We start from the raw sequence: 27,483 nt of genomic DNA, 5'->3' as shown, positions 1-27,483 counted from the left end.
CGTGCCTCTCCCAGGCTTTCCGCGCCTTGCTCGTCGCCAGCTACGTCCTCGCCGCCACGCCCCTCTGCCTGCTGCTCCTCGTCGGCTTTGCCATCGTCCTCTTAGACTAGATCTCCTCTGCTGATCGACCGCTGGCCGGCCGTGAGAAGCTTGATTCACGGCGTGTCCATGCTTTCCTTCTGCCTACGTACGCTAGCTCCCTACCTGCTGGCCTAGCATCTTCGTTCGTTGCCCTTCTGCTCGTAGTACCTACCTAGCTAGATCGATGATCGATCTGAGTGTCTATCCAAAAAATGATTGTGGTTAGCTAGCTGAGTTTCTCGTATGGTCGGTGGACTAATGTTGCTCTACTTATTACGGACTTGTTTAATGAGTACTCTTGTTGTTTAATTACGCCCCATTTGGAACACATGATAGAAGTATCGGAGAATAGCCACCATCAGGAAAACAGTCATTAGTGATGGACCAAAAGTCCGAACTGCCCCTCGCCTCAAGGTTATTTTAATCCTTAGTGTGAGTTTGGTGTAGGCTGCGTAATCTTTTTTTTTTCTAATACTGCGTGAGCAGGGTCTTGAACTTGAGATCTCTTGGATCTGATATCATGTTGAATTGCATGTGCTAGCCATCTCAACCAAAAGTCCGAACTGATGAAAAGAAGACTAGGAAATATATTATATCCTCAACACCTCCAACCCATATTAAGTAACAAAATATTACATGTATCTAAACGCTTTTTGGATATAGATACATTCATATTTGAACAAATTTGAATCGATATGGGACGGTAGGAGTACATGAATGTTGGTTCTTCACAATTCCCACTAGAAGTACTTCAATTACAAGTTCGTCGACTTCTTGAGTTGGCATTGCCATAGACATATTTTGACAAAATAAAGACGGGCCAGAGATGCCATGTAGCGGTGGAGACAGCTCTATCCATAGCATTGCAGATGCAGAGTCGTAAATATGTGTAGGGTTCCTGCCGGCGGCGCTGAGGAGGTGACGCCGGTGTGGATTTTGCGGGCGGCGGTCTCCTCCTCCGTTAGTGGTGCTCCGGTGGAGCTCTGCCACGGATCTGTCCTCCTCCTCGTGCTCCTGGCTATTCGGAGCTGTGGGGCGCGCCAGACCCTCGCCGGAGTCCGTGAGGCGGCGGCTCCGGGTGTTGTTGCCTGTGAAGGAGCTCGTGGTGGTGTGCAAGACGGCGCGTTGATGGAGCAGGATGGAGGCTCTCCGGAGCCGAGGACTGACGACTTCCCGACCGCACAGGGGCTCCTCCCAATCCAAGACATGAGTGGAGGAGTAGCGGCGGCGCGCCATCGGCACGTGCTGTCCGTCGTCCACGAAGCCGGGATCCAGAAGAACCTGCTTGTAATTTTATCTTTGTTCTGGATCTTTCTGTAAGAATCTTGTTTTAATATCACCAGTTCTTTCTCCGCAAAAAAAAGAGTCGTAAATATGTGGAACCTTAATATGCCGGCAACATATTTTATACTTTTCGGATGAAACATATTCGGACCACACATGCAAAGCAGTAAGTGAAAGTCATTCCTCTCCGGCGAGGTGCCTTGCGGGTTGTCCAGCCCCCAACGTCCAGCTGCAACACAAAGACTTACTCAGAAAGATGACCAAATGGATAGAACATACCAGATGCAACCAAATGACAGGTCTATCCCATGAGATAGATACACCGGGTAATTTTTATTTTTAGAGCAGATTATATGGAACTGATTTAAGAGCTCTGATGAATAGTGATAATCATTTTGACATGTAATTAATATATGGTACATTAATTGAATATGTGTACAAAGCTTCTTTTGTAGTGAAAACGTCAATAGAAGTTTTATCCATGTATGCAAGTATATTATGCGGTGACGTGTGTGACAAATGGAAGTCAAATTGCAGTAAGGAGCAGGTGAGACGATACTGATAATAAGATTGTGAGTTTTGGCTATACTCTGGCATTCATGACATAAAGCACATACGTATTAAGGCTATGTTTTTGGTTAAGAGAAAACAACCCATCCTCATCATAAGATCTTTCCGTTGTTTTGGTGAGATGACCTCAGTCCTCGGTTTTGGTTACCATGACGGCATAGAAATTACCACATTAATTAGAGAAAAAAAAACTACTCATCGCTGCTATTATGAGAAGAATTAGCTTAAAACACCCTAGCTTTTACCCCGAATTATATATGCCCTTGTTGAGATTCATGTCGAATCTATTAAAGTTTGTATGCTAACATTATGAACGATAAAGCTCTGATTTTTCTTCTAGAATTGAGAGAAATTATTTCAACTAAAAAACTAAGTGTAATATGACGAAGATTTCTGGAGTTAGAAATATTCAGCTCAAAGAAAACTTCCAGGAGTTTCAAATAGGGCCTGTGTTTGAAATTGATGATTCAGCGCAACCAATGCAAATTGAAGGTTGCTCTGAGTATTCTAGAAAAAAAAAGGTTGCTCTGAAATCACTTTGTGTACAAAAGTTACATATTGAGCCTAAGCAAAAGCAAGCACAAATGTGATCTCGTGTGTGATATTCTTTTTATTTACTAGCTTTATTTATTTAAGTTGCTCTTATTACACCATGTAGATCAAGTCCGATGGAGTTCAACCCAGTAAAAAGGAAGACGAAAATAATGAAAAAAAAAAGAAGAACCTAATAATAGACCTGGTGATAAGGGGTGGCCCGATCTTCTCAGAGAGCACATGGATAATTTATATGATTCTACAAATCTTCCGGCTGATCACCCGTCGCCAATGCAACGAACTTGCAACCCAATGGAAATTCGCAACACCACACACTAGTTGGCGTAGTCCGCAGACCACAAGCGGTTTCGCAATCTTCCAATTCCCAGCGGAACGACAGATTACGCTTGAACTTCAATAGATAAACATCCTATCGAAACGAATATGTTGTGGGTAAAATTCCTGATCAAACAAAGAGGAATTATATATTTTCAGATGAATGCTTGGAGCAATTCAACAAAAAGTTCTGAATAAGCTAAAACGTGGTCTCACCCTAACCCTAGGCGTACCCCTTGTATATATAGGCGATGGGGCAGCCCAAACTCAATACAGACTCCGACTTAAACTCAAACTCAAACTAGAATACGACTCAAACTAGAATTCGACTCAGACTCAAACTATAACTAGAATTCGACTCAAACGTAATTCGACTCAAACATAGACTCGCAGATCCGGGCTCTCCTTAGACGTGTCGGACTCGTCGTAGGCTGTCCTATTGCGCCTCATATTCGTACTCGACTTGTGGTGCAACCTAGACATATCATCCTTGTCGTTGGCTGCCCCTTGCACACAAATCATTCTTCTAACTTGTACCCTTCATCTTCACTTTTGGTACGGCTGCCTTCCTCTCCTCCCTCGCGCATATCTTGATGTTGGATATCAGCACTAGAGGATCCGTACCCTTATCATCTGGTCACATGGACTGACCAGGCTTTCTTGGAATAGAATGGGTACAAACTTCTTGTCTTTGCTGATGTGCTTCCCTAAGCAGTAAATAGTCTGTATGTCGGCCGTCTTGGGGTCGTAGTAGCCTAACGCCCTTCCCGAGCTGAGCAAAATTCTTCCATCCCTTGGATCTATGGCTACCGGCGTCACTAGCTCTGGGGAGTAGTCTGGCGTGAACCTCCTGAGATCTATGTAGTACTCCATGGACCACGTGCCAGCAGCATTGCCTTTCATTGCCCATATCTCCATGCTGTGGAGGCGTGGGTGTGAGCAAACCTTGCAAATCTGCCCTTGGAGCTCAACGATAGACACACACTCGCTACTATCATCATCATGGCTGCGCAGCGGCCCCTTCAAGATCTCAAATTCGCGGGTTGCGACATCAAGTGCGATGATTTCATAACAACCTGAAGACGATCTTTACCTGAGGAGCTTACTATCTGCCATCCAATAAATCTTTCCCCTTGAGTAGGCAGGAGGCGTGTCAGCTATTGGTCTGTGCGGAGGGTCTACCTCCTCCCAAAACATAGTATCTCCAATGCACCGAATCTCGCACTCTTGTTTGTAATCCCGTGTTGTCAAGTTTCTCTCCTTGAATGTGATACGGACTAAGACATGCATGCCAGTCTCCACATCATACCCTAGGCCTAAACGGCCCGCAAACATGTGATTACCATCTTCACTAATTGGGTCTCCACCGTCATCTAGGGGCAGGGCCTTGTAGTAACCAGTGATAGGATTGCAAACAAAGTCATAAGACATGAAGGCTCCCGCGTTGAGCCCATGGCAAGGCTTGGAAAAAACTAGTCTTGAACGACTGTCGTCGTCTATCAGTGGCGGCACTTGCGATGTGTTGATGATGAAATTCTCCAACGGTTTGAAACTGTTGGGCTTGCCATCGGTAAACATGATTTGATTTTGATGGCTTTTACAACTTAGGTTTGCCAGCTGATATTCTAAGTGTAAATCGACGACAAAGGACTCGCTCTTGATTATGGCACGCCAATCCTTGCACACCTGGTTGAAGCGTCCAACCGTGCGCGCTGGAAGCCGTGAGAGGATTTGGCACCAGGCCTCTGCAGATGGCGATGACAAGATTATCTCATCACTTGTGCGGCCAACCGGCACGAGGCTCTCCTCAAAGAACCCCATGGTAGCGAACTGCCCATCGTTGTGCACCACACCGTCCTCCAACTCGAATGAGAAGAGAGTCACCGGCGGGTTGTTGCTGCTACGGTCCACGACAAACACTTTGCAAGAACCTGTGCCAAACATAATCTTATCCGTGCTCCCATATTCGGGATACATCGCCAGTGGGGCGATCCAGTGAGACTTGAGCGCTGCGCATTCGACATCGGTCATGATTCCCCAATCGAAGCATCGAAGCTCCTCCCAGCCGCAGCAACCAGCAGCTTCATAATCTCTCAGCAGCCATATGTGGTAAGGGCTGGCCGGCATCGGAAAAATAAGCGCACAAACAGCCATCCAACTCTGTCAGATCAAAACCACTGTATTCTAAGCCTGCTGGGGGCATCAGTGTACCAAAAGTCTCGTCCGTGACGTTGAAGGCAGTGATTACGCCATCTTCTGCGACAAAGTGCAGGATGAACACGGCTCCTTGGCCGCCCCTGACTCGAAGGCGGCGGCTTCATGGCGGCAGGCCTCCAGTAGGTGGACTGGTCGAGTGTGAAGACCTCGCAGAATGTGGCGTTACGATGCCAATACATGCGCACCACTTTGTACTGATCGCTCGTCGAGCAGTGCCCCAGGCCGTAGGACACGAACGTGTGAGAATTGTACCCCGCCGTCTTGAACGGTGTCCTGTCAGGCAGAGCCAGGATGTCCCCGGTGGAAGGATTCCAAACATAGTAAGCGCTGTAGTCAAGGCAGCACAGGAGGACGAGCCCGTGGCAGGATTTGTTTAGTGGGAAGACGTTCCCCGGCGCCAAGTCGGAGGAGCTCAGGATCTCCTCCACAGGGCCGCCAAATTGCCGGCAAGCGTGGAAGGACCCGCCGTACCCGGCCCGCCTGACGAAAAGCCCACGCGGCCGACGGCTGCCAGCTCGGCTGGAGTGGAGCTGGCGGAAGGGCGGCGACGGGATGAGGCCGTGCCACGACCGCGACACGCACTGGAAGCGGCGCAGAGACTTGGCTGGCAGGCGGGCGAGGATCTCCTCCACGATCTCGGCGGGCAGCGCGGCGGCCTTGATCCGCTTGGGGCGCCTCACCGTGGCTCCCATGGTTGTAGTTTTCCTTGGCTGGGTTGGGATATTGATCGGCGCGCTGGCCTCTGCTGCTGATGATGAATCGACTGCTGCTGCGGTAGGTGCTGTCGCTAGCTCTGCTTAAATAAAGGGTTGACCGGGCACAATACATGAATACGAATACAAGCAACAAAAATTCGAATCCGATCTGGTCTGCGTCTTGCCCTTGCCCGAGTTGGGCTGGGATACCGATCTGCGCCTTGCCCTTGTCCGATCCAGGGGAAAAATTTGCATGCAAAACTGGGTGCAGCGCGCGGCCCTGCATAAACATACATGACTCGGATTCTTCCTTTCCGCGTGTCGCGTCTGCCGGTGAGGTCGTCGGTGGCTGTGGGTGCCCGAGGCGATGGCACTCTGCGTGCGGTGTGTGTGTGTGTGTGTGTGTGTGTGTGTGTGTGTGGTGTTGTGGTGAGGTGTGCACGAGACGGGTGTGAAGGGAGCGTGGCTACGCTCGGCCGTGCCATGCCGACGGCGGGCGGCGGCAATGGTAAGGAGCTGCCGCTCGGCGGCGGGTGTCTCACGGCGACAGGAGCGAGAGAGACGGCTGGAACTGGTGAAGGAGCTAGAGGAGGGGTCCAGGGGCTCACCCTACTTCAGACCTAGGCGGAGCGGATGCGACGGGGATATGGCACGTTCAGACCTAGGCGGAGCTTCGAGGGATGGTGGCGAGGCTGGAGGCACACCGCCATCGTCGCGCGTGGCGCCGCCGCTCCCCTCGATGGCCTCCGACCGTCGTCCCTACGCCCGGCCACGTGCTGCTCCTCCCCAGTTCTCTGCGCCCCGCTCCCCTCCCCGAAGAGCAACACAGCAGCGGGAGCTCGGCCAGACCACGCGCCGCCGGCTGCCGGCTCCAATTTCCGGCCTCCTTGCTGCTCCCGGACGTCGGATTTGGTCCCAATTTTGCCGGAGTTAGAAGTGAAGCTTGGCGCCCGCCACGTGTTCGACAAAATTCCAGCAAGGTGAGTTCATCCCTTCTCTTTGAATGAAGTTGCAAATCGGTATCCATGAGTAATATGTGAGTGATGGGAAATGCTTATGTGTATAGATGGATTGGCTACGTGGGAATTTCGTCGATGATTTGTCCTTCGATGAAGATGATGAGTGGGATGAAGAGGAAGATTTTGCCATTCTCATGTTGTTGGAAATGGAGACGAACAAGCGACTGAAACATGGTGGTTCTGTTGTTGGCCATGCGGTGATCCGTAGGAAAAGGCAAGAAGTCCACCAAAGTCTCATGAGGGATTATTTTGCTCCGAACCCGGTGTATCCAGAGAGATACTTTAGACGCCGGTATAGAATGTCCATCGATTTGTGGATGCTCATTGCTGCAGCTCTCCAGGAGCATGATACATTCTTTGTGCAGAAGAGGAACTGTGTAGGGACACTTGGGCATAGTAATTTTTAGAAGATGGCCGCGGTTTTGCGCATGATGAGCTATGGTATGATTGATGGCCACTTGGCAATGGCAGAGAGCACAGCTCTCAAGTGTTTGAGGCGCTTTTGCGAAGGCAGTGATTGAGATCTTTGGGCCGGAGTATTTGAGATCTCCCAATGCTCAAGATACCGAGAAGCTTTTGGAGGAGAACAAAGGTGAGGGTTTCCAGGGATGCTTGGCTCAATTGATTGTATGCATTGGAGGTGGAAGAATTGTCCCGCGGCATGGCATGGACAGTTCACCGATCATGTACATGATCCAACCATTATACTTGAGGCCGTCGCCGATCATGAGACATGGTTTTGACATGCATACTTTGGGGTGACTGGGGCTTGCAATGATATCAATGTGCTTCATCGATCACCACAGTTTGCAAATTTGGCCAACGGAGAAACACCATCCGTGGAGTTTGAGGCTAATGCGCATACATACAACATGGGCTACTACCTAGCGGATGGGATCTACCCGCAATGGGCAACATTTGTGATGCCAATTGCAAACCCTCAAGGTAACAAAGAGCTTCATTTTCATAATGCTCAAGCCGCGGCTAGAAAGGATGTGGAGCATGCATTTGGGATTTTGCAAGCTCAATTTGCAATTGTGAGGGGGCTGGCTAGGTGTTGGGACCAAAAGACGCTTTGGAGGATCATGACGTCTTGTGTAATCTTGCACGACATGATCATTGAGAATGAGCATGGTCAAGACGTGGACTACAACTACGACTTCATTGGAAGGATGGTGAAACCACGGAAGAAAGCGTTAGAAGATTTTTACAAGCTCACCGTGCAATCCAAGATGGGAACGATTTTTACAGACTCACCATGCGACTCACCATGCAATCCAAGATGGGGACACTCATATTCGGCTTAGGGATGATCTCATTGAAGAGCGGTGAAAGTGGAATGGAAAACAAGGCAGCTAGTTTATCTATGTTGCATCATATTTATCTATGTTTGAACTTGTGTTGTGAGAGACATTCATGAATGTTTGTGTTCAGTTTGGTCTTTAAAATTTGTAATATTTATGATGTTCAGATTTCATATGCACTAGTTTAATTTTGATTGGATATGCCCAAGTATCATATCCAAGTATACGAGAAGGGGTGAAGAAACAAATATGGATATTCAGTTTTAGGTATGTAGAAAAGTTAGACCTAGTTTGACTATCCATATTTTCTCTCTGCTACCCATAATGGTTTTGGATACTTAATATTTTCTCTCTGCCTTGCCCATAATGGTATGTTGACGGACCAAAAATTTCGCCCAACATTTTGAGCAGCCCAAACAGTGGGTAAGGCAACTTGAGCCAAATGAAGACCCACGAATACTTTGGCTAGAAAAGCTTCAATCCGAGTACGTACTAGCACTTGAATAAAAGTTTGAAAAGTTTCAATCCTAAGTACTAGCACTTGAGTCGCGTTGGCGGCAACTATTCATAAAAGAGTTGGCAGTGGTTTGCCTCTTAGCCTCAGGCAGTGTGTTTAAGACATATATCGACTGCCATTATTGATGCAGTTTTTCGCCTCAGGCAGTCCCTTTTTTAGTACTCCTACTCTAGTTGTGTCTTCTTCCCAACCGTCTAAAAACGGACGGTTTGTGGCTTGCCTGTGGCACTCCCAATTGACATGGAGAGAGAGGGAGAGAGAGATTCTCAAAATACTTTTTTTCTTATTCTGATGCTTGTTCACTGCAAGTCTGCAACCTCCCCTGGCCTCTCTTTATTCACAACTCGGAACTGAACCGGTAGAAAACACTGGACTCGGGACTTCAGGCGGTACACGTAGGGAACAACACATCATACGACACGCATGGACACACGCAACTCTCTCGCCGCCGGCTGAGACGAAGTTACCTAGCTAAGACACTTACGAACACACATGTAAAATTATTCAACGAGGAACACTTCCGCTACGCGCGCTCCTGCCGCTCCACTCGCATGCCCACGCGCCGTCGGTCGGTCGATCTGCTTACGAGGACGCCTTGTTGCCATGGCCGCCTCCTCCGCCAGTGGCACCACCGCCGCCGGTGGCCCCGCGGTCGCCGCCGCCAGCTCCAGCCTCATGCGCTTTGCTCTGGATGGCCTGCCCAGCCTGCTGCGTCTTGTGGCCCGCCGCCGCGGCCGCTTCGGCCATCCTCCGGCGGGCCTCCTCCACATAGTCGGGGGTCCTCTGGAATGCCTGGCGGGCCGTGTTGGCGAGGCAGGTGAGCGAGGAGAGCCCGCCGAGGCCCAGCGCGCCCGAGGTGAGGAAGCCCGTCACGGCCAGCCCGATGGTCAGGGCCGCTGGCACCAGGACCGGGCTGAAGAGCAGGAACACGGGCGCCGCCACGGCCAGGCCCACCACGGAGCCGGCCAGGGCCAGCCCGGACAGCACCAGGAGCAGCCCGCCCAGCGGGAACAGCGTGGCCACCGTCAGCGCCTGCGACGCCGTCGGCCCCTTGTCGGGCAGCATCCCCTTCATCTGCTCCCCAACCGGGCGCCCGTACTGATGGTGCCCCATGTGCTGCCCCATGTAGCTCCCGCGGTCACGGTCCGCCATCGCCGGAAGAAGGTCGATCTCGTTGGAGTAAAATGGAAGAAGAAATGTGGAGGTGAACTGTGTTGAGTGAGTGAGGTGGAGTGGGGAGAGGGGTCGCATATATAGGTGGAGGAAGCGGTGACACGTAGCGAGGAGGAGGGGGTACGTGGCTGCGACGAGGCTTGCATGGGCTACACCGGTGAAGGGAGGCTGACACGGCACGAGCTCGGACACCGCGCCGCTGTCGGGCTTGAGCCAAGTCACCACCGTGCGTGCGTGACAGCTGAGATGGGCCGTGACGGCATTGAGAGACGCACCACCTTTGTTTGCCTCCCCGGAATGCGGGTTCGTCGGTCGGTGTAACTCACGTTCAGCGGTGTTCGGTGGGCAAAGGTAACAAATCTCACATGTCAAAAAATGAAAATGTCTACAAATGCATTCGTGCTTTGGGGACTCTTAATTGTCCTTGCGGCTAGGTTCTTTGTTTTTGGGTTTGGTTCGGTAATACGGTTTATCGGTTAATATGGTTTGTATATCTCGGTTAATAAGGTTCATAAAGTTCGGTTTGGTTTCGGTTATAACCGTTCGGTTTCGGTTATAACTAAAAGAACCAAAATTGATGCGAATTTTTGAGTGTCGCATGAATTTTTTGTACACATGATTTAATTTAGTCTAACTCTGTTGTAGTGGATACTTGTAGTCAACACATGCAAAAGGCATGATGCACTTAGTATGTTGAACCAATCAATCAATACCTACTACTCAATCGAAGCTGCGTGTAGTGTAGTGGAGTACTAGTCGTCACACATCCCTCAGGTGGATTTTGATCACATGCAGGAAAGCTCAAATGCGTGTGAAGTGTGGACCGAATACTTCATCCATATGGGCCTGAATTCCTGTTGTAATTGTATTTGGGCCTTAAAGACTTCGGCCGGCTGGCAGCCATCTGCGTTAGTCCACCAAGCATTTTAGTCCCACATCGACAGGGGACAGGGAGAGAGGCGGAGCTGAGGCCTATAAAAGGTGTTGTGCACCGTGGAGGTGGTGGGTACTTGGTTCAATTTCTACGCGCAACCCAATTTCAGTTTTTACGGTTAAAACAGTTTTTCGGTTTTAAACAGAAAAACCGAATGCCAATCGGTTTTCAACTTCTAAAACCGGAACGAAAACCGGAAAACTGTAATTCCGGTTCGGTTCGGTTCAGCTCCGGTTTCAGGTTTTGGTTTGGTTTTGCACAGCCTGAGATACATTTGGTTCGGTCTTGCACAATTAAAAAGTTACTGGGACGGAGGGAGTAAAAAAAAATGTAAGTATCATAACTCTCTATAATTTTTCGATCCAAAGTAGGCCTAAAATCTTCTAAAAAAATCAGAACGGTTTTTTTTTAAAGCAACAACTAGATATATATTAAACACCAACATGGGGAATTACAGAGGCAGTGCCAAATTGCACAATATGAAACCAGCACAATATGAAACCAGGAAATACAACAAACATGCAGATGACGAAAAAGACAGCCGCCGGAGCCTGATGGCAGGCCAGGTGAGAGGTCTGGCGTGCAACCACAGCCGTAGTCTTCAGGGACCTCTCATGTTGTGCCAGCCGAAGAGCTAGCGGCTCTCCCAGCAATTGAGCGGGCATATGCACTTGAGGTTCAGAGCAATTGGGCTGTAGATCAGTAGGAAGCGACACTGAGCCCAAATTGCAATCATCTGTTCCATCAAATCTGAGGATCATCGACGACGGCTCTCTCATCTGCCGTCGGTGAATCAACTCGGATGGATGAGAATCATGGTCTTCTGCATGTTTATCATCTTGCCTAGATTCCATGATGCAAGGAAGACACCGACTAAAGAAATACACATCCCCAGCAGCTTCTTGCTCCAAGATGACTATGCTGTGAAGCTCATCGGAGGACTCGTCAAGAAGATAAATTCCAGTGCTGTACCGATTGAAGCCAACAGCAATAGCAATAACTCCGTGGTGACAGACAGCATATTGGAGCAAATTAGGAGCCCAACGGGCACCGAAGTCCACAGCTACCGCACCTGGAGTCCGGCATCAGCAAGATCGGCGAGCAGCATCGCCGAGTGAGACGTTACAAAGTCGTATCAAAACTATTCTATGCATAGTAGCGCTCAAAATACATATACAGGTGTTTTTCTAATGAATATACGCATGTCTTTGTCTTGCACTTTCCTGTAGATTTAATTAAAAAAGCTTTTCTTACCTGGAAGAAAATAAGTTGACGGCAAACCAAATTCTTTTCAACAAACTCCTTTGGCACAAAAAGATATAAGTATATTGAAAGGAAACAAGACTGGTATATGTGAAGAAATGTGAAATCTTTGATATTTTTCAAATTTGTTTTGCATCATAAACTGCTACATCTTTAAATTGCTACTTTCAAAACTTTTTCTTACTTTAAAATGTAAGAGATGCATGATTGCATGCCGTCTACCAACTATAAATACATATATTAATTTTCGCAAAATGAAACACCAAAATGTGATTTTGAAGAGTCAAAACTCTGGTGGCCAGCTAGCATATCTCGCTGGACTGACCACCCAATCTGAGCTTGGTTCTCCCCTCCAATCTTTTACTCTTGCTGTCTTTGGCCATTGGAGTGTCGTTGATTTTTGCTCATGAAACCTTTCTAGGCGTACTTTGGAAAAGAGATGAACCCGTATGTTAATAGCGTGACAAAGTATAAGCGATCGACAAATCCACAAATGGAGGCATGGAGCATTGTGCCTAGGATAGACATTCAGCAGCACTATTTTTCATTACCTTAAGATAGACAAAGATTAGAACTGTACAATAATTTACAAAATCAGATCATGAGGCAGGTAAATGTCACATTGTCCATACAGTTTCAAGATTCTTCCCAAAATTGATCTGTCTCGTATAAATTCAGATCATGAGGAAACTGTATGTCTGATGCAGCGCCGTGTACACGACTGACAATAGCATGATTCCCATTGCTAACCTCTGTACTCTGATTTTTAAGTGAAAAAACAGATGCTGAAAGATAGCAAGTTATGGGTATTTGTTTGATACCTCATCAGCTCATTCAAGCAGGAAGTCCACAATACTCAACACTAATGTTTCAAAACATATTGCCAACATGATAGTTCTTTTTTTTTGCAACAAATCAACAGAGAATTCACTGACCAGCAAGATAGATGAATCTTTATTTACCAACAATTCACCAAGTGAAATCAGGAAAAGCTTCCTTTAATTTTGTTAGACTACTAACTAAGGTTTCCTCAAAACAAAACCTTACGAGGTCAATGAGGAAAGAACACGAAAGAGAAAAGACATGGTTTTAGCAATATATCATGTACAATCCACTTCCTCAGATCGATCGATCATGTGCCAATGGAAATGGAAAGAAAGACCACCACTTCGCCTCCGTTGGAAAGTATAAGCACATCGGCAGATCAGCTCCCCAGAAGGATTTTCCAAGAATTGCATGTCTCTTCACAATTAACACCCTTGGTCCTGCTAAAGAAAACACAGGGAGCTATGAGTTAGCCTACTCACCTGTCAAGAATCAACATACTACAAGCTTCGTAAAAAAAAAAGTAATGACAGACCAAAGTACATGCAGAAAACAAGATTCTCACCATAATTTAAGAATGCTCCTCAGGGCAGCTAAAATTCCATGATACTTTCTACTTTTTAGGATGTCTCATGCTTCAAGATGTGCTACTGGCGAAGTAATCCCGAATTGTTCTCCGTTTCAGCGAAGGAGGTGGGCTTAGAACTGAAGAGGGGCTGTTCGTTTGAGCTCCTGGGCTCTTCCTCATGTCCAAGGCCTCCTCCTGAAACAATGAAAAGGCTCTCTTTTTTGCAGACTCTGGTGTGCCAAACTCCAGCACTCTGGGCTTCAGGGGGGAATGTGAACTGCCAATCAGTTCACTGTCAGCTCTGGTGCAGACTGCTACATCTCTTGAAGTAGTCGCTCGTTCATGGCTAGCTGACCTTGGGCATTCAACGTTTGGCGCTGTTACCCTCTTGCGTATGACCATGGGGGAGCTTATGTTGGTACAATCCACTTTCTTGGTATTCCATACACGAACCTGGCACACAGAGAAACATGTGAGCAACAGTTTTAACTTTTCTAACTAAACTCTTGTTCCTCACATTTGTACACTAGATGCGAACAAGTATTATAAATGCGCCTGATTTGAACAGTGAGATGAATGAGTCCTTTTTTTGTTGTGGTACTTGAGAGGCTAGGCAACACTAATATGAAACTTTGAAGTTTTACAAGACTCACCGTGTAATCGTCAGATGATGATACAATCTTTCCAACCTCTAAAGCACACCTGAAAATTGTGGATTTCACACTGCAACATGAGCATCAGATTGACAATGAGATATTAAAGGTAGTGATTATTGTACATAGATCATACCAGTCAACTGAAGTAGCTTCACCTTCATGGCCTTTTAGAACTATAGGGCCATTTTCAGGTCGATCAACCTGGGTAAGCGAAAAGGTATTAGCATGAACATAATATGGAATGTAAAAGAGAAGATAATGGGAGTGAAACAAATACCTGCCACAGGTAAACACTGCCATCACTCGAACCACTTAGAATATGAGTCCCATCAGGACTGATAGCAGACTGCATTCGAGCACCAAATCAGGCGTTAAATTAAATAAGGATATGCATCTTGAAGAGGAAGGACTAAACCAGTCAGGCACTCGCTGACCTTGACAAAGAAAGATTCAATTTTGCTGCCAGTGTAAACCTTTACTGGACCCTTGTCCATATGGAGAGCACTATATAGATAGATCCTGTAAGTGGGAGGTTTATGAAGTCAGAAGAAATGCTTAGCAAATAACATCAATTTTTCACAGTTCTGAATAATGGTTAAATATTATAGTTACCTGCTATCCATGCATGATGCAGCAATATACGCACCATACGAGTCTTGAGACAAGCAAGAGATCCCATGCTTCACCCCATCCTTCTGAAACAAATGATCGGTGAGCCTCGAAATTGAGCTATGAATATATTGCGTTGAGATTCCTAGCTTCTTACCAATGGTTGTGCTGCTGATTGAGAGGTTTTGTTGGAAACAGGTGCTTTAAGGTTCCTTGTATCCCAAAATTTCACAACACTGGCAGACATTTAAGGTGACAACACGGTTAGTAATATTTAAAGTTAAATGTAATGAAAGTACAAAATGAGGTGTGTTGTGGTCATAGTAATATATAGATAATTCAAATGTATCACTGGCATAAATCAATAGCCATGTATAGGAAACTAAGTAGTAAATGCAAGATAAAATGGATGAGTGGTGCCTTACTTGTCTGCTGCACCAGAAGTAGCAATAGAAATGTCATCTTTCAAATAAAGAACTGATGTGATGCTCGTCGAAGCTCCCTAAAATTGACGAGTATCCGCAAATGAAATAGAGCGGGTGCACAATCATTCCCGGCAACAAGTAAAATCTTTGTAGATTCAGTACCTTTGCTCGAGACCTTGTCCGGCTTCTTCGTGTGGGACTGTGTGCTTCTTTGACAACAGCAGAAGACCTAGCACGTGACGCATGCATAATTCAGTGAAAGATGCTACATAGACATTTGACAATTGCAGTTAAAAGGCGGGATTTAGATTGAGTTGGCCCTAAGATAACATACATGAGGCATGCTTCACCCTGACCATTTGGAGCTTTGGGATCACATCTTAGATCCCAAAGAGCAAACGAACCATCTCTTGAACCAGAAACAATAAGCTCTGCACAGACAATTAACTACTTGAATCCGGAGTCCGCAACAACTTTTGCAGACAGGATGTATCAAGCTAATTGTATACAAATTAGTGTGTAGAATACCAACCAGGATTTGAAGAATGACATGACAGTGACTTCACACTTCCAGTGTGTCCCGACAGCACACCAAGGCATTTCTGATTTTCCACGCTCCATATCTTTACCTGATACAGAACAAACAATCCCAGCGAGATTATGCAAGAGCCAGGCAAATAATAGTTGGTGAACAAATTAATTGGTCATGTTGCATTACTCACTGTTTGATCGCCTGATGCAGTCAGCAATTGGGATCCCTCCTGAATAAATGAAACAAATATTTTCCTAACTTTGCCAAATAGACACATATATTGCGGAGGAAACAAATATACTAATAGTACACTGTACACATTGCAAGAAAATGTGGTTACCTTGATCCAGCACACATCAAAGATTGCATTGTTGTGAGCAACCCAATCGGACAGCCTCGTTTCAGCTGCAAAAGACCAAGATTTTAGATTGCAACAAATGGCCGCCAACCAATTTGAGCCCAAAATACCCAGAATCTCAATCAGACAGCAGGCACACTAGATCAGATAGGGGAATCCAAGCCAACCTGTCTTCTCTATGGACGAGGATCTGGATGGGAGGCGCCGCCGGGTATCGTAGATGCTAACGTAACCGTCCTCGTCGGCGACCGCCAGAAGGCGAGAGATTTGCGGGGCCTGAAGAAAGGCGCGAGATATTAGCACGCGATCTATTTCCCCAAATCTAAATCTTTTGATGCTGCGGGACACGAGAAATCAAAGGGGGATTTCGGGTCCGTGGCACGGCAGGCTCACCTTGCAGAAGGAGACGGCGAAAGGGATGGCGGGGTCGCCGGAGTGCTCGACGGAGATGACCCCGCAGCCGCGGTCGCCGGGGTCAGAGGAGAGATCGGAGAGGTAGGGAAGCCGCGCCGCCGAGGCTCGGGAGGACCCCCTGCCGCCGCTGAGCTCCCGGGCCCGGAGGCCGCCGAAGAAGGACGGGGAGTGTCTCGGCCGCATCGCCATCTGAGGGAGAGGAAGGGGGTGGAGAGAGAGAGAGAGAGAGAGAGAGAGAGAGGGGGGGGGAGATGGCGAATGGAGATTGTAGTAAGGAGTTGGCGGGTGAGCGAGGTTTATGTGAGGAGATTTGCTCCGCGCGGGCGAGGCGCCGGCGGGAAGAGTTTTTTCATAGTCGAGCCGCGGGAAAAAAGAAGAAGCCGCGAAAGCTGTGGCGGCGCTGCCGCGCTGGGCTCTGGTTCGGGAAATCCGCGGCTAGAATTTGGCGCCTGGGTTGGGTTTCCTTCTCACGCAAGTGGGACCAGGAGGCGCTTTTGCGTCATGCTTGGTTTGAGGCCAAATACATTAACTATTCGGGCCTTACGATTAATCATAATTTTTTTTAGTCGATCAGTATCGCCCAGAAAAAACTAAAATTTGAAATTGTTATGGGTACACATAATTTTTCGTCAGAGCCGCATTTTGCCCGCCATATGAACATATTTTGAAGTACATGACATAGATCGATCAACCGTCCTTGAAACACAAGGACGTCACGTTACTCATTTCCGCTTTATACAAGTTTTTTCAGTGTTTCATAGGCTGTATGAAGCCTCTTAGTCATGCTAACTATGACTTGAAATGTCCTCTAATCATAATGAGCTGGAAATCCCGATTCCATGTTCGCTACTCAACTTTCCTTGCTTTTAACCCAAAAACCTCTCCTTGAATCCCACACAAATATCGCCACGACCAATGGATCTCGTTCACCTCGTAATCCCAACTAACTTGTTGACATGGATCCCTAAGACCACTATCCTTATCCTATCTTGCCGAGTGCATCTCGTCATCCTCCACTAATGCAATGTCTTTCTACTGTCTCATCTGGAACGTCATGATGTCTGTCATCAAATGTCACCACATTCCTCGACATCCACGCTGACACCGGCTATGTCCATTTGAAAATCTCAACATAGGTGCCTCTCCAAGAATGTTTGCTACATGAAAAAATGAGCTTCCCCTCTATCTGATGTCTCTATTGTACACTAAATCATTGACGTACAATGAGTTGCGTTCTAAACTTTAATTGTGAATTACTATTTGAAACCACATATAAAACGTGGTACGCTTCTGAACCAGGGTGTTTCGGGGTTGGTTGGTTTTTCTTTTCTAGATGTATTGGAGTTGTTTAGCCTTGCCTTTCCAGTGACTCCAATTTCATTCAAGTTTATTTTTGTAATATCACCGCAAACATGACATGTCGTATCTTATATATTTTCAGCCGACCTACAGTATCGAAAGTTTTAATCGGTCGTACTGATATAATATCATGCACAAAATGGTGCACAGACAAAAGAATTTCACGGTTTTAGAGTTTAATGTAATTTGAAGTTGAGAAATAAAAAAGTTTTCACATGAATGATAGTTGGCAGTAAAGATGTATAAATATTTTTCTTGCGCAACACCATGCTAGTTGTTCCAACAAGATGTAATTGTGCATAAACTCTACCGGGAGTTGTCTTTCTTAATGATGTGTTAATGCCTGAGAAGCATATGCAAAATGCAGAATGGTTTTTCTTTTAAGTTATATATGACCCGTGCATATGAAGTACATGCACATTTTGTTTGTTACTATGTGTTAATGCCTGAGAAGTACCCATGGATTTCAATCCTCGATCTCGTTTCTTGTTTTCAGAAGAAACATGAAGGAGAAGAAATGTATAGTATGTGCGGCATTTTTTCATTTTATTTGGTAGAAACAAAATCAGATTTTTTTTTATAGAATTCTGTTTAGTTGAGTTTGAATTCTAGATAAAAAAAACATGGTCGTTTGACACATGGATCTGTAGAATGAAGGATAAACCTAGAGAAATGATTACTTTTAAATATGAATTTTGGTTAGGTATATGTGTGATTACATGAAATTTTAGATTGTATGTTGTATCAAATTTCATGACAGCCGTCAAGTTGTTTCGTGGAAGCCAAAAGAAATCCAGGATCTCAGACCCGAATAATGAAAGTCAAACAAGCTTATAGTTCTAGCCTCGTATATTACAAACAGATATAATGACAACTTTTTTTTTGTTGAGAGAAGACTGAGACCAATTTTGACAACATTTTTTTTGTTGAGAGAAGAATGACATCAATTTGTTGATTTTTTTTTGAGCGAAATTTGTTGAGTTGTACATTCGGAACGAAGAAAAGAAAAACACGACCGGAAGCAGACGCCAACAGCCCAAAACCCGAAGCCCGAATCCATCTCTCGCCCACTATGCAGAGTCCCCAAGCCCACCGCCTCAGCCCCGCCCCGCCGCAATATAAGCCAAAACCCTAAATCCCAACTCCCCTCTCTCTAGTTTCCCTTCGCCTTCTCCGAAGAGCGACCGCCTCCGCCGCCACCATGCCGAAGCACTACCGGCCCGCGGTAATCCCCCCGTCTCCCTCCTTTCTTCGGAGGAACTTTCGTCTGTCGTCCTCAGGGTCTCTTAGGTGTTGCCTCTGGTTTGTTCTAGGGCAAGAAGAAGGAGGGGAACGCCGCGAAGTATATCACGAGGACCAAGGCGGTCAGCTACCTGCAGATTTCTCTCGCGGTCTTCAGGTTCTTTTTGACCTCCCTTTCACTGCTCATTGCCGATGACACGAGTGGTTAGTTAGGAGCGGTGATGCGATTGATTTTGGCCAATTTTTCGGCTGCTGCGTACGTTTTCTCGACCATCGTATTTGTCAGCTCAAACACACCTCATTAAGCCATCAAGCCAATTTTTCGGTGGCGAGTGGCTTGGAACGTTAGCAGAGCTGATTGTTCCAATTCGCCGTGCTCTATACTGGTTGTGTGCGTGGGAAAAGTAGGATGGCAGATTTTATTTGCAAGTCGCCGAGAAGAGTTGTGTTTACCTTTTTTTTCACAATATATTGCAGGAAACTATGCATTCTCAAGGGTGTATTTCCCCGCGAGCCGAAGAAGAAGGTGGAAGGGAACCACAAGACCTACTATCACATGAAGGATATCGCCTTCCTGGCTCATGACCCTTTGATTGAGAAGTTCAGGTACTTAGCTTCCTGACAGTAAATTCTCCTACATGCATTGATACGACTCTCCAAGCGATGGAGTTTCTTGATTTTAGTTCTTTGCTTAAGTGCTCAATGTTATATACCATGTGGGCGTAGTCTAGAGTTCCAGGAATCGGTTGCAATTTCATCTTTAATTTTAAAGAGATGCCATTTACCCTGTGTTAACTAAGGTGACAGCGATAGTTGATATGAACTCAATAGTGCAAACGGTAGGTACTCTGGATCTATTTGCATTGTTGTTTCACAGCTGGTAGTCTAATCTGTTTCTATGGAACTTTCCGAATGAGATTTGAGTGTTTGATTTATTTTTATCTACTTAGTACTAACGAGCTTGTCGTTCCGAGGAACGCAACAACGAATTAGTGACCTTGGGTGGAGAGCTAAATTTAGCAACATGTAGTTATTTGATCGTCAGTGACTAAAATCTTTGTCTGTTTGTTTTCTTTGTATGCTTAACAATCTTGACCTATGGTGTCTAACTAAGCTGTATCTAATATGTTACTATGGAACTTTCCAAACGAGATTTTGGTATTTGATTTATTTTTATCTACTCGGTACTAACCAGCTTGTTGTTCTGAGGAATGCAACAACGAGTTAGTGACCTTGGGTGGAGAGCTATATTTAGCGCTCTGTAGTTAGTTGATCATCAGTGATTAAAATCTTGTCTGTTCGTTTTGTATGTGTGCTTAACAATGTTGACATATGGTGTCTAGCTAAGCTGTTTTTATCACATGGAGCAGATACCGTATGACTACATAGACTGGGCTGTTCCTGAGTTATTGTTGTATGATATAATGATAACTCCTTGTTCATAGCTCAGAATTTATTAATTGTAATGCTATTTCTGTCATGTTTGATTTCAGGGAAATCAAGGTTCACAGAAAGAAAGTTAAAAAAGCTATTGCTAAGAAAAACAGGGATCTGGCAGACAGATTGTTGAATCGGCCACCAACTTACAAACTCGATAGGCTTATCATTGAAAGGTGCTGAGTGAGTTTAAGATGATATTTCTGGGATTGATACATACTGTGCACTCTCTATATAACATCCATGTTTCTTTTGTTGCTGTACAGATATCCAACTTTTGTCGACGCTCTTAGAGACCTGGATGATTGCCTAACGATGGTGCACTTGTTTGCGGCATTGCCTGCTGTTGAAGGTGAACGTGTGCAGGTACAGCGAATTCATAACTGCCGCAGGTATGTTCTATTCTGGAACAATGCCCGTCCCCTCCACACACACACACATCTGCTATCCTCACACATATAACCCTCAAACAGGGTTTAAGTTCCTACTGATTACAATCGGGGATCATGCTTTGACCTTCATGACATGTATAGCCACCACAGTTCATTTTTGTATTTGGCTCATGTTTTGTGAAGCAAGAATTTATAATCGCAAAAGTAGTAAGAAACTTCCCAGAAGCCTCGAAATACTTGGATGACGCAAGAATCCATATTAATTCTGTTGGACTCTGTTAATTTGCAAGCCACCTGTGTTTAGTTGTCAGAACAATCTTGCAGTGTGAAGGAACATTGGTGTTTACCTCTTTCATTTTTTTTGCTTTCCTAATATACAATGCTGTCCATGCATTCTTTTATTCATTTTGGCCATCTTTGTACTTTGTAGGCTAAGCCATGAATGGCAAGCATATATTTCTCGAACTAATGCCCTGCGGAAGACATTTATATCTGTCAAGGGTATATACTACCAGGTAAATTTTGCAGTCATGCCTATCTTGAATTCTTGATACTTCTGTACATTCCTATTCACTGCATTTACGCATGCTATATTGCTATAGTCAATATTTATAATTTGACCTTATTTTGTAGGCTGAAGTTCAAGGGCAAAAGATTACCTGGCTAACTCCACATGCTCTTCAGCAAGTTTTGACAGATGATGTCGACTTCAATGTGATGCTTACCTTTTTGGAATTCTACGAGGTAAGCAGCATTGTGACTACTCTTTAGTTCCTGTGCATTTCTGCTACTCTACACTATCACATCCATTTAGAAAAAAAATATTGATGTTATCTGTGCTATGCTTACTGATTTTTTAGTTTTCTGACTGTCCTGTCCTGCCTGCAGACTCTTCTAGGATTTATAAACTTCAAGCTTTACCATTCAATAAATGTAAACTACCCTCCTATACTGGATCCTCGTCTTGAAGCTTTAGCTGCTGGTAAGTGCTGGTGCTTATTACTACCTCCGTCGAACAATAGGGGGCGTATTAGCTTTCCTTTAACCACTGCTTTGACCACAAATACTCTATTGATATATAATTATATGACATAGATTCATATCCATTATATTTCTATTCAAGGATATTTGCTTATGGTTATGATTTCGATCACATTAGTCACATATTCATGAAGTAATTTGTGGTCAAAGGCTTGGTCAACCGAACCCTAATATGCCCCGTATTGTCGGACGGAGGGAGTATTATAGTGACATCAACCAACATTTTTTTTCCTTCGTGTGCTCTCATTCATTTATTATTTGTTCCCTTGATTCTGTTTGCTATATTTCTCTATGGTTTTTTTTTCTTTCTTTAACACTTCTTATTCTGTTCTTACCAGAGCTCTATGCATTGTCCCGATATATGTCTTCTGGAAGACTGCCAGGAAATCCGGAGACTAATGGGTTAATTAAAGACAAGGAAACTGAAAATAATGAAGAGGGCTCAAAAACTGTTGAGTCTGAACTCAGATTAGCACAGCTTCAACATCAGCTCCCAGCTAATGAACCTGGCACATTAATGCATCTTGTAGAAGAATCAACTGCTGATGATACAGAGGACAGTACTGTTAAAGAGTGTAGGAGTTTATTCAAAAACTTGAAGTTTTATTTAAGTCGTGAGGTAGGTAACTGAAAGTTGGTCTACTGCTAGCCTTTTATATTTCAATTAATCGCCTCAGCTTTGATATTTTATCTGATCTTTTTGTTCTCTTTCTTTTCACTTCAGGTTCCTAGGGAGTCTCTCTTATTTATTATTCCGGCATTTGGTGGAACTGTTTCGTGGGAAGGAGAGGGGGCTCCATTTGATGAAACTGATCAAGACATCACCCATCAGGTATGTTTTGCTTGCCCATAACCTTCTACCAGTGGTATCAGAGTAGTCTAGTTTTTGTTTACACCACGAACCATCTTCCTCGCACGTGCACGTTTTCTTCCAATGCAGTTTATTTCCTGGCTAGGAATTATCAATTGATTTATCACTCATTATTTCACAGATTGTTGACAGGCCAACCCAAAGTCATGTTTTCCTCTCTAGGGAGTATGTTCAGCCACAATGGGTTTTTGATTGTGTAAACAATTGCATAGTATTGCCAACAGAATATTATGTTGTTGGAAGGTATATCTCACTGGCTATCGATAATATATATTTTAATACACTTACTCAAATATACACATATTTTGTCCAGCCGTGGGCGCTACTCTATGTATATTTTGAAATTCGGAATCAGGAACTGCTATCTCCAATCTAAGTTCAATAAACTGCCTTTACTATGTGATGGTTCTGTGTGCGATGACATGGTAATGGCGTTTAAAAAATTATAATGTATATATAATGGAATATTGAAGCTGCTGGACTTATGATATGAGCTTACTAGCTCAATTGAATGCCTGTTCCACATCATACTCACCAAATGTTGTTTATTGACCATATCATACCAATATATAAGTATGAATTAGGGTTTGATGCAAACCATCATATCCACCCAATTCTAATCTAACCGCCCAATCAGAAAGCTGAATATCTAAAAATTGTTTCTCAAGTGCACAGTTAACCTCTAATAGCATGCTGATAATCACTTTTACAATATTCTTTTCAAATTACAAGGAATTTCACAATCTCTCTCACTCCTTAGTCATGTTGCCGTTATTTCTGACCTTATTCGGCTCCTTCGCAATGTACTGCTATGAAATCTTGTATCATTTTCTAATATTATTAAAAATCTTCCAAGTTCACAATAAAAAGAAGGATACTCCTGTGTCTGGTGGTATTATATACTGGTGTACGTAGTCTATATATGGGACAAAATGTGCCTTGCATGTCGAACTGATAGCCTTTTGTCTACAACTCATTGTGTGCAGTACAAGAATATTTTCAACTAATCACACTCATGCTATAACTGTACTACATAGTGATGATACTAATGCTTAATCTTCTTTTTTTTCTTAGGGTGCCTCCACCACATTTATCTCCTTTTGTGGACAATGATGAAGTGGGTTATACTCCTGAGTTTGAAGAGAAGATCCTTAAGAGACTGCGAGCTGCTTCTAAAGACAAGGTGTTGCCCTTGCCTGGTTTAGGTGATGAAGATCAGGATAATTCGATGGTAGATGCGAGATCAGAGTATAATGAAGTTGCTGAAAAGAAGAGGAAGGTGAGCTCCTTACCTTTTTAGTACTGCCTCCATTCCAAATTAGAAGATACTCCCTCTGATCCTAAATTCTTGACTCAAATTTGTCCAAATATGGATGTATCTATTCTTAAAAAGCTTCTAGATACATGTAATATTTCGACAACAATTTAGGATCAGAGGGAGTATTAATTTTGTCCTAAGTCAAACTTTTTAAAAGTCTGACCAAGCTTATAGAAAAAAATACATCAATATTTAAGATACCAAATTTATGAAAACATATTTCATGATGCCTCCGTTCCAAATTAGAAGATATTAATTTTGCCCCAAGTCAAACTTTTTGAAGTCTGACCAAGCTTATAGAAAAAATACATCAATATTTAAGATACCAAATCTATGAAAACATATTTCATGATGGATCTTTGTGCTAAAAAAATATATATTTCATGATGGATCAATGATATTGATTTGGTCTTGTAGATGTGGATACCTTTTCATGCAAACTTGGTCAAAGTTTGAAAACTCTGACTTAGGACAAATTTATATATGCCTTATATTTTGGAACAGGGGGAGTATAAAAGTCACTCGTCTCTTGTTTTAAGTTATATTTTTGCACGTAATGTGTTTCGTGTAATGCTTTTCCCTTCTCTCTTTCAAAGTTGGACATGCTAGAGAAACAATACCACGAAGAGCTGAAGATGGAAATTGAGGGAGAGACTTTCTCTAGTTTGGCAAATAAGAAGGGGGATAATCCAACCCATGCGGTGGATAATGATGCTCATGCAGCTAATGATCAAGTGGATGATCTAGTTGAACAAGCTAAGAAGGATGAGGCTGAGATGTCTAAGTCTTTCGTGTCTAACAAGACGGAAGGCCTTATTAGAGCAATTGAGGTAAGTGTCCTTGTACTAGATGGCACTACTGTTAGTTACTCTTGCACTTCAATGTTATAATGTGCTGCTCATTTAGTCTTCAAATTGTTTTGAAAGAAATCGCAGTTCTCTTCTTTGGTCAAAATTTGCCCAATTTTATGAGACGGTTGTATTGATTGTTAAAATAGTAACGTCTAAAAATAGAGACTTTGAATTGATGGACCAGATCGCACCACTTAAATCATCATAATTTCTAGTTATCCCTGATTTATTTCACTTTGCACTTTGCCTTTCCACCTTCCAGTGTTATGCATGATTCACCTTGATCCACAGCCTTCAAAATTTGGTCCAGCGGCTATGATTTGAGTTCTTATATCATTCTAAAAACCATAGTTCTTACGAGATACAACCATTGGTTTGTCGCAGTAACTCTATCCATTTCATAACTTGGTTTCACAACCACATCTAATATGCCCTTTCTGCTTGGTATCTCTCTTCTGTGCATCAATATGGATTTATTGTTAAATACTCCCTCCGTTCCATAATTCTTGTCTCCAATTTGCCCAAAAATGGGTGTATCTATTCCTAAAAAGCGTCTAGATACATGTAATATTTCGACAAGAATTATGGAACGGACGGAGTTCTTTATTTACTTGGCAGCACTTCCCTTTTTATAAGAACTACTCGCCTTTTGTATTCTTCAATTGTTTACTTGCCAATATTACGGTGTGTTTTCTCTTAGAGTGGCTTTTGTAAGGTATACAGTGTAACTCTCCTGTTAGTCATTTGGATTTGTAGCACACAATTACATAATTCCTACATACTCCCTCTGTCCACAAGTAAGTGTACGTTTGGGTTTCAAATTTGTCCACAAAAGAGTGTACTTCTCTCTTCTAAAAGCACTTTAGACTAAGAAAAAAAATGCTTCTCTCTCATTGCATGGAAATCAAACCCAATAACATTTCTTCATGCACTTAGCTCATTGGAGGCGGAAGAATTAAAGAGGAGAGAGATGGTGGTTGGGACATTTCCAATGCATTTTCTAGCTTGTTTAATTTTCTTGGAAAACCCCAAACGTACACTCTTTCGCGGACGGAGGGAGTACCTACCACATTTCTCAAAAATCCCACATCACTTTTTTTGTATGTACTGAAATCTGCGTGGACCATCTTTTAAGTGTTTTGGGGGTACTTTTAAATGTTTTGGTGATTTAAAAGTACCCCCATAAAAAACAATGAAAATACGCACCATTATGTACCACATCCATGTTTTTCATTGTTTTTTGGGGTTACTTTTAAATGTTTTGGTGCATTTAATGCCTCAATACATACGCTTAGCTGGATCTTTGCTTTTACTATACTACCGGACTGCCTTTCTCTACCCACTTAAGCTGTATTTAGCACACATCTGCCCTTTTGGAACGGCCTTTCGAGATATAACTGGTACTTCTTGCGACCGCAGATTAACAAGGAGAGGAAAAGGAGCAACGTTGAATTATTAAAGGAAAGGAAAAGGAAAGCCAGTTCAAGTGCTTCTGCCAAACGTAAATGATGAAGCAAATTCGTGAGGGGGCTTTGACGTATCTGTTTCGATGCACTTTTACCAGTCAATAGCGCAGCACTGCATTTGTAGAGTTGCTGCCATGATCAGCACATCTGCATGCTAAATATGCGTGATAAGTATTCACCCTTTTGGTATCTATGTTTTGTATTTACTGGATACCGAGATACTTGATAGTAATCTTTGATCTTTTTAAGTGACTACTATTGTGCTCATTGAGTTTTTTTTTGTTTTGAGATGATGCTCCTTGGTTATGCGCACACTCACACACCGTTGCACATGCGCGCTTATAATTGAAGTGTTGTTTGTAGCCGCGATCATGTTTTTGGATTGCACCCAGCTCTAATATCGCGTCAGATGGAAATTTTGCAGTAGTAGTTTTTCTCGTCTGAAGAATTGCATTATTGGAGCAAATGTTACCGGCCCTGTTCTTGTAGAATTCGGGAGAAATTCTCATTTTAGGTTTTCCTTTTGGAAGCCTAGTTTTGAGAATTTGTATGTTATTATGAGTAGTGTAAACGAGAAATTCAAAATTGCAGACCCAGGAGAACAATCCTTGGAAAAAAAAAAGAGAAAACTTTCCCAATGTAAAATAATTGTAAATAAAATATGCATGTCCATGGTCGAGTAACGAGCAACGGTGCGTATTTCCGTAAGCCCCAAAAATAGAAGGACAAACTAGCAAGTTGTTTTTTTTGCCTTCCAGGACAGAAAAGCTTCGTTAACTTCAAGGGCGTTTTATTTAGTAAATGTTTTTAGAACCAACATTATTTAGTATTTTTGTCGATTTTACTTCATCTCGAACTATCATTTATATCATATAAATCATATATGAATAAAGTAATTCTTGGTCAAAATAGTGTTTTAAACCCTAACCAATGATTTTTCTAATTATACGTGAGTTTGTTCGTATAAAATTAATTCTGATGAAAAGCATTTCCAAAAATGAATCCAACACTGTGAATATTGTATCATGCAACACACACGTGTGTAGACTATCCTTGGTCAATTGTTTAGAAATGTGTGCGTCTTGTATTTTGAAATAACATGAGTACATTAATAGAGGAATACATATAAGAATGCACTTCATTAGCATGATTATTAAAAAACCACTTCTCGGTTTAAATAAGATTTATTTAC

General features: G+C 43.8%; 5 protein-coding genes across 7 annotated transcripts; 2 read left to right on the top strand and 3 right to left on the bottom strand.

The window, feature by feature from the left end:
* Positions 1–4,973: 4,973 nt before the first annotated feature.
* LOC104581981 (putative F-box protein At3g10240) lies at positions 4,974–5,714 on the bottom strand. The gene has a single exon (XM_010231204.2). The coding sequence runs from the start codon at positions 5,712–5,714 to the stop codon at positions 4,974–4,976; it is 741 nt and encodes a 246-aa protein (XP_010229506.1).
* Positions 5,715–5,731: 17 nt separating this feature from the next.
* LOC106865773 lies at positions 5,732–8,288 on the top strand. The gene is made up of 2 exons (XM_014896564.2): positions 5,732–6,697; positions 6,784–8,288. The coding sequence occupies exons 1-2, from the start codon at positions 6,398–6,400 to the stop codon at positions 7,141–7,143; spliced, it is 660 nt and encodes a 219-aa protein (XP_014752050.1). The 5' UTR covers positions 5,732–6,397; the 3' UTR covers positions 7,144–8,288.
* A 567-nt stretch (positions 8,289–8,855) lies between these two features.
* On the bottom strand, positions 8,856–9,775 carry LOC100842287 (oleosin Zm-II). Its single transcript, XM_010232959.2, has one exon. It carries the CDS (start codon positions 9,707–9,709, stop codon positions 9,140–9,142), a length of 570 nt encoding a protein of 189 aa, XP_010231261.1. The 5' UTR covers positions 9,710–9,775; the 3' UTR covers positions 8,856–9,139.
* A 3,008-nt stretch (positions 9,776–12,783) lies between these two features.
* Positions 12,784–16,657, bottom strand: LOC100841988 (denticleless protein homolog). 3 transcript variants are annotated; one of them, XM_014902252.2, is made up of 16 exons: positions 16,294–16,657; positions 16,068–16,176; positions 15,883–15,947; positions 15,733–15,771; positions 15,543–15,639; positions 15,345–15,441; positions 15,173–15,239; positions 15,011–15,087; positions 14,743–14,821; positions 14,589–14,668; positions 14,411–14,495; positions 14,254–14,322; positions 14,110–14,177; positions 13,974–14,022; positions 13,318–13,773; positions 12,784–13,195 (listed from the first exon to the last, which is right to left on the bottom strand). In XM_014902252.2, the coding sequence occupies exons 1-15, from the start codon at positions 16,501–16,503 to the stop codon at positions 13,390–13,392; spliced, it is 1,575 nt and encodes a 524-aa protein (XP_014757738.1). In that variant the 5' UTR covers positions 16,504–16,657; the 3' UTR covers positions 12,784–13,195; positions 13,318–13,389. The 3 variants fall into 3 exon arrangements, with proteins under 3 accessions (XP_014757738.1, XP_014757737.1, XP_010231256.1); XM_014902251.2 differs by having other exon boundaries at positions 12,784–13,192; positions 14,589–14,671; positions 16,294–16,655; XM_010232954.3 differs by having other exon boundaries at positions 12,796–13,195; positions 14,589–14,671; positions 16,294–16,653.
* Positions 16,658–18,749: 2,092 nt separating this feature from the next.
* Positions 18,750–26,562, top strand: LOC100832516 (pescadillo homolog). Its single transcript, XM_003560899.4, has 14 exons — positions 18,750–18,898; positions 18,987–19,072; positions 19,393–19,521; positions 20,409–20,528; positions 20,619–20,744; positions 21,175–21,259; positions 21,378–21,488; positions 21,633–21,726; positions 22,124–22,404; positions 22,510–22,617; positions 22,778–22,899; positions 23,731–23,935; positions 24,571–24,804; positions 26,245–26,562. Exons 1-14 carry the CDS (start codon positions 18,875–18,877, stop codon positions 26,332–26,334), a joined length of 1,815 nt encoding a protein of 604 aa, XP_003560947.1. The 5' UTR covers positions 18,750–18,874; the 3' UTR covers positions 26,335–26,562.
* Positions 26,563–27,483: the final 921 nt, after the last annotated feature.

Source organism: Brachypodium distachyon, chromosome 1 (genome assembly GCF_000005505.3).
Source record: "Brachypodium distachyon strain Bd21 chromosome 1, Brachypodium_distachyon_v3.0, whole genome shotgun sequence".
Lineage (NCBI taxonomy): Eukaryota > Viridiplantae > Streptophyta > Magnoliopsida > Poales > Poaceae > Brachypodium > Brachypodium distachyon.
The sequence above is the reverse complement of the archived record's forward strand: the minus strand, read 5'-3'. Positions and strand labels throughout refer to the sequence as shown.

Excerpts from the sequence above, each read along its gene's own strand:
- LOC100842287 (XM_010232959.2), bottom strand. The coding sequence starts at position 9,709 with ATGGCGGACCGTGACCGCGGGAGCTACATGGGGCAGCACATGGGGCAC.
- LOC100832516 (XM_003560899.4), top strand. The coding sequence starts at position 18,875 with ATGCCGAAGCACTACCGGCCCGCG. Across the intron at positions 22,618-22,777 it reads ATCAAGACATCACCCATCAG|ATTGTTGACAGGCCAACCCA; the intron begins GTATGTTTTGCT and ends ATTATTTCACAG. Across the intron at positions 24,805-26,244 it reads GCCTTATTAGAGCAATTGAG|ATTAACAAGGAGAGGAAAAG; the intron begins GTAAGTGTCCTT and ends TTGCGACCGCAG.
- LOC100841988 (XM_014902251.2), bottom strand. The coding sequence starts at position 16,503 with ATGGCGATGCGGCCGAGACACTCCCCGTCCTTCTTCGGCGGCCTCCGG. Across the intron at positions 16,177-16,293 it reads TCGCCGTCTCCTTCTGCAAG|GCCCCGCAAATCTCTCGCCT; the intron begins GTGAGCCTGCCG and ends GCCTTTCTTCAG. Across the intron at positions 14,178-14,253 it reads GCAGTGTTTACCTGTGGCAG|GTTGATCGACCTGAAAATGG; the intron begins GTATTTGTTTCA and ends TCGCTTACCCAG.
- LOC104581981 (XM_010231204.2), bottom strand. The coding sequence starts at position 5,714 with ATGGGAGCCACGGTGAGGCGCCCCAAGCGGATCAAGGCCGCCGCGCTG.
- LOC106865773 (XM_014896564.2), top strand. The coding sequence starts at position 6,398 with ATGGTGGCGAGGCTGGAGGCACACCGCCATCGTCGCGCGTGGCGCCGC. Across the intron at positions 6,698-6,783 it reads TTCGACAAAATTCCAGCAAG|ATGGATTGGCTACGTGGGAA; the intron begins GTGAGTTCATCC and ends TTATGTGTATAG.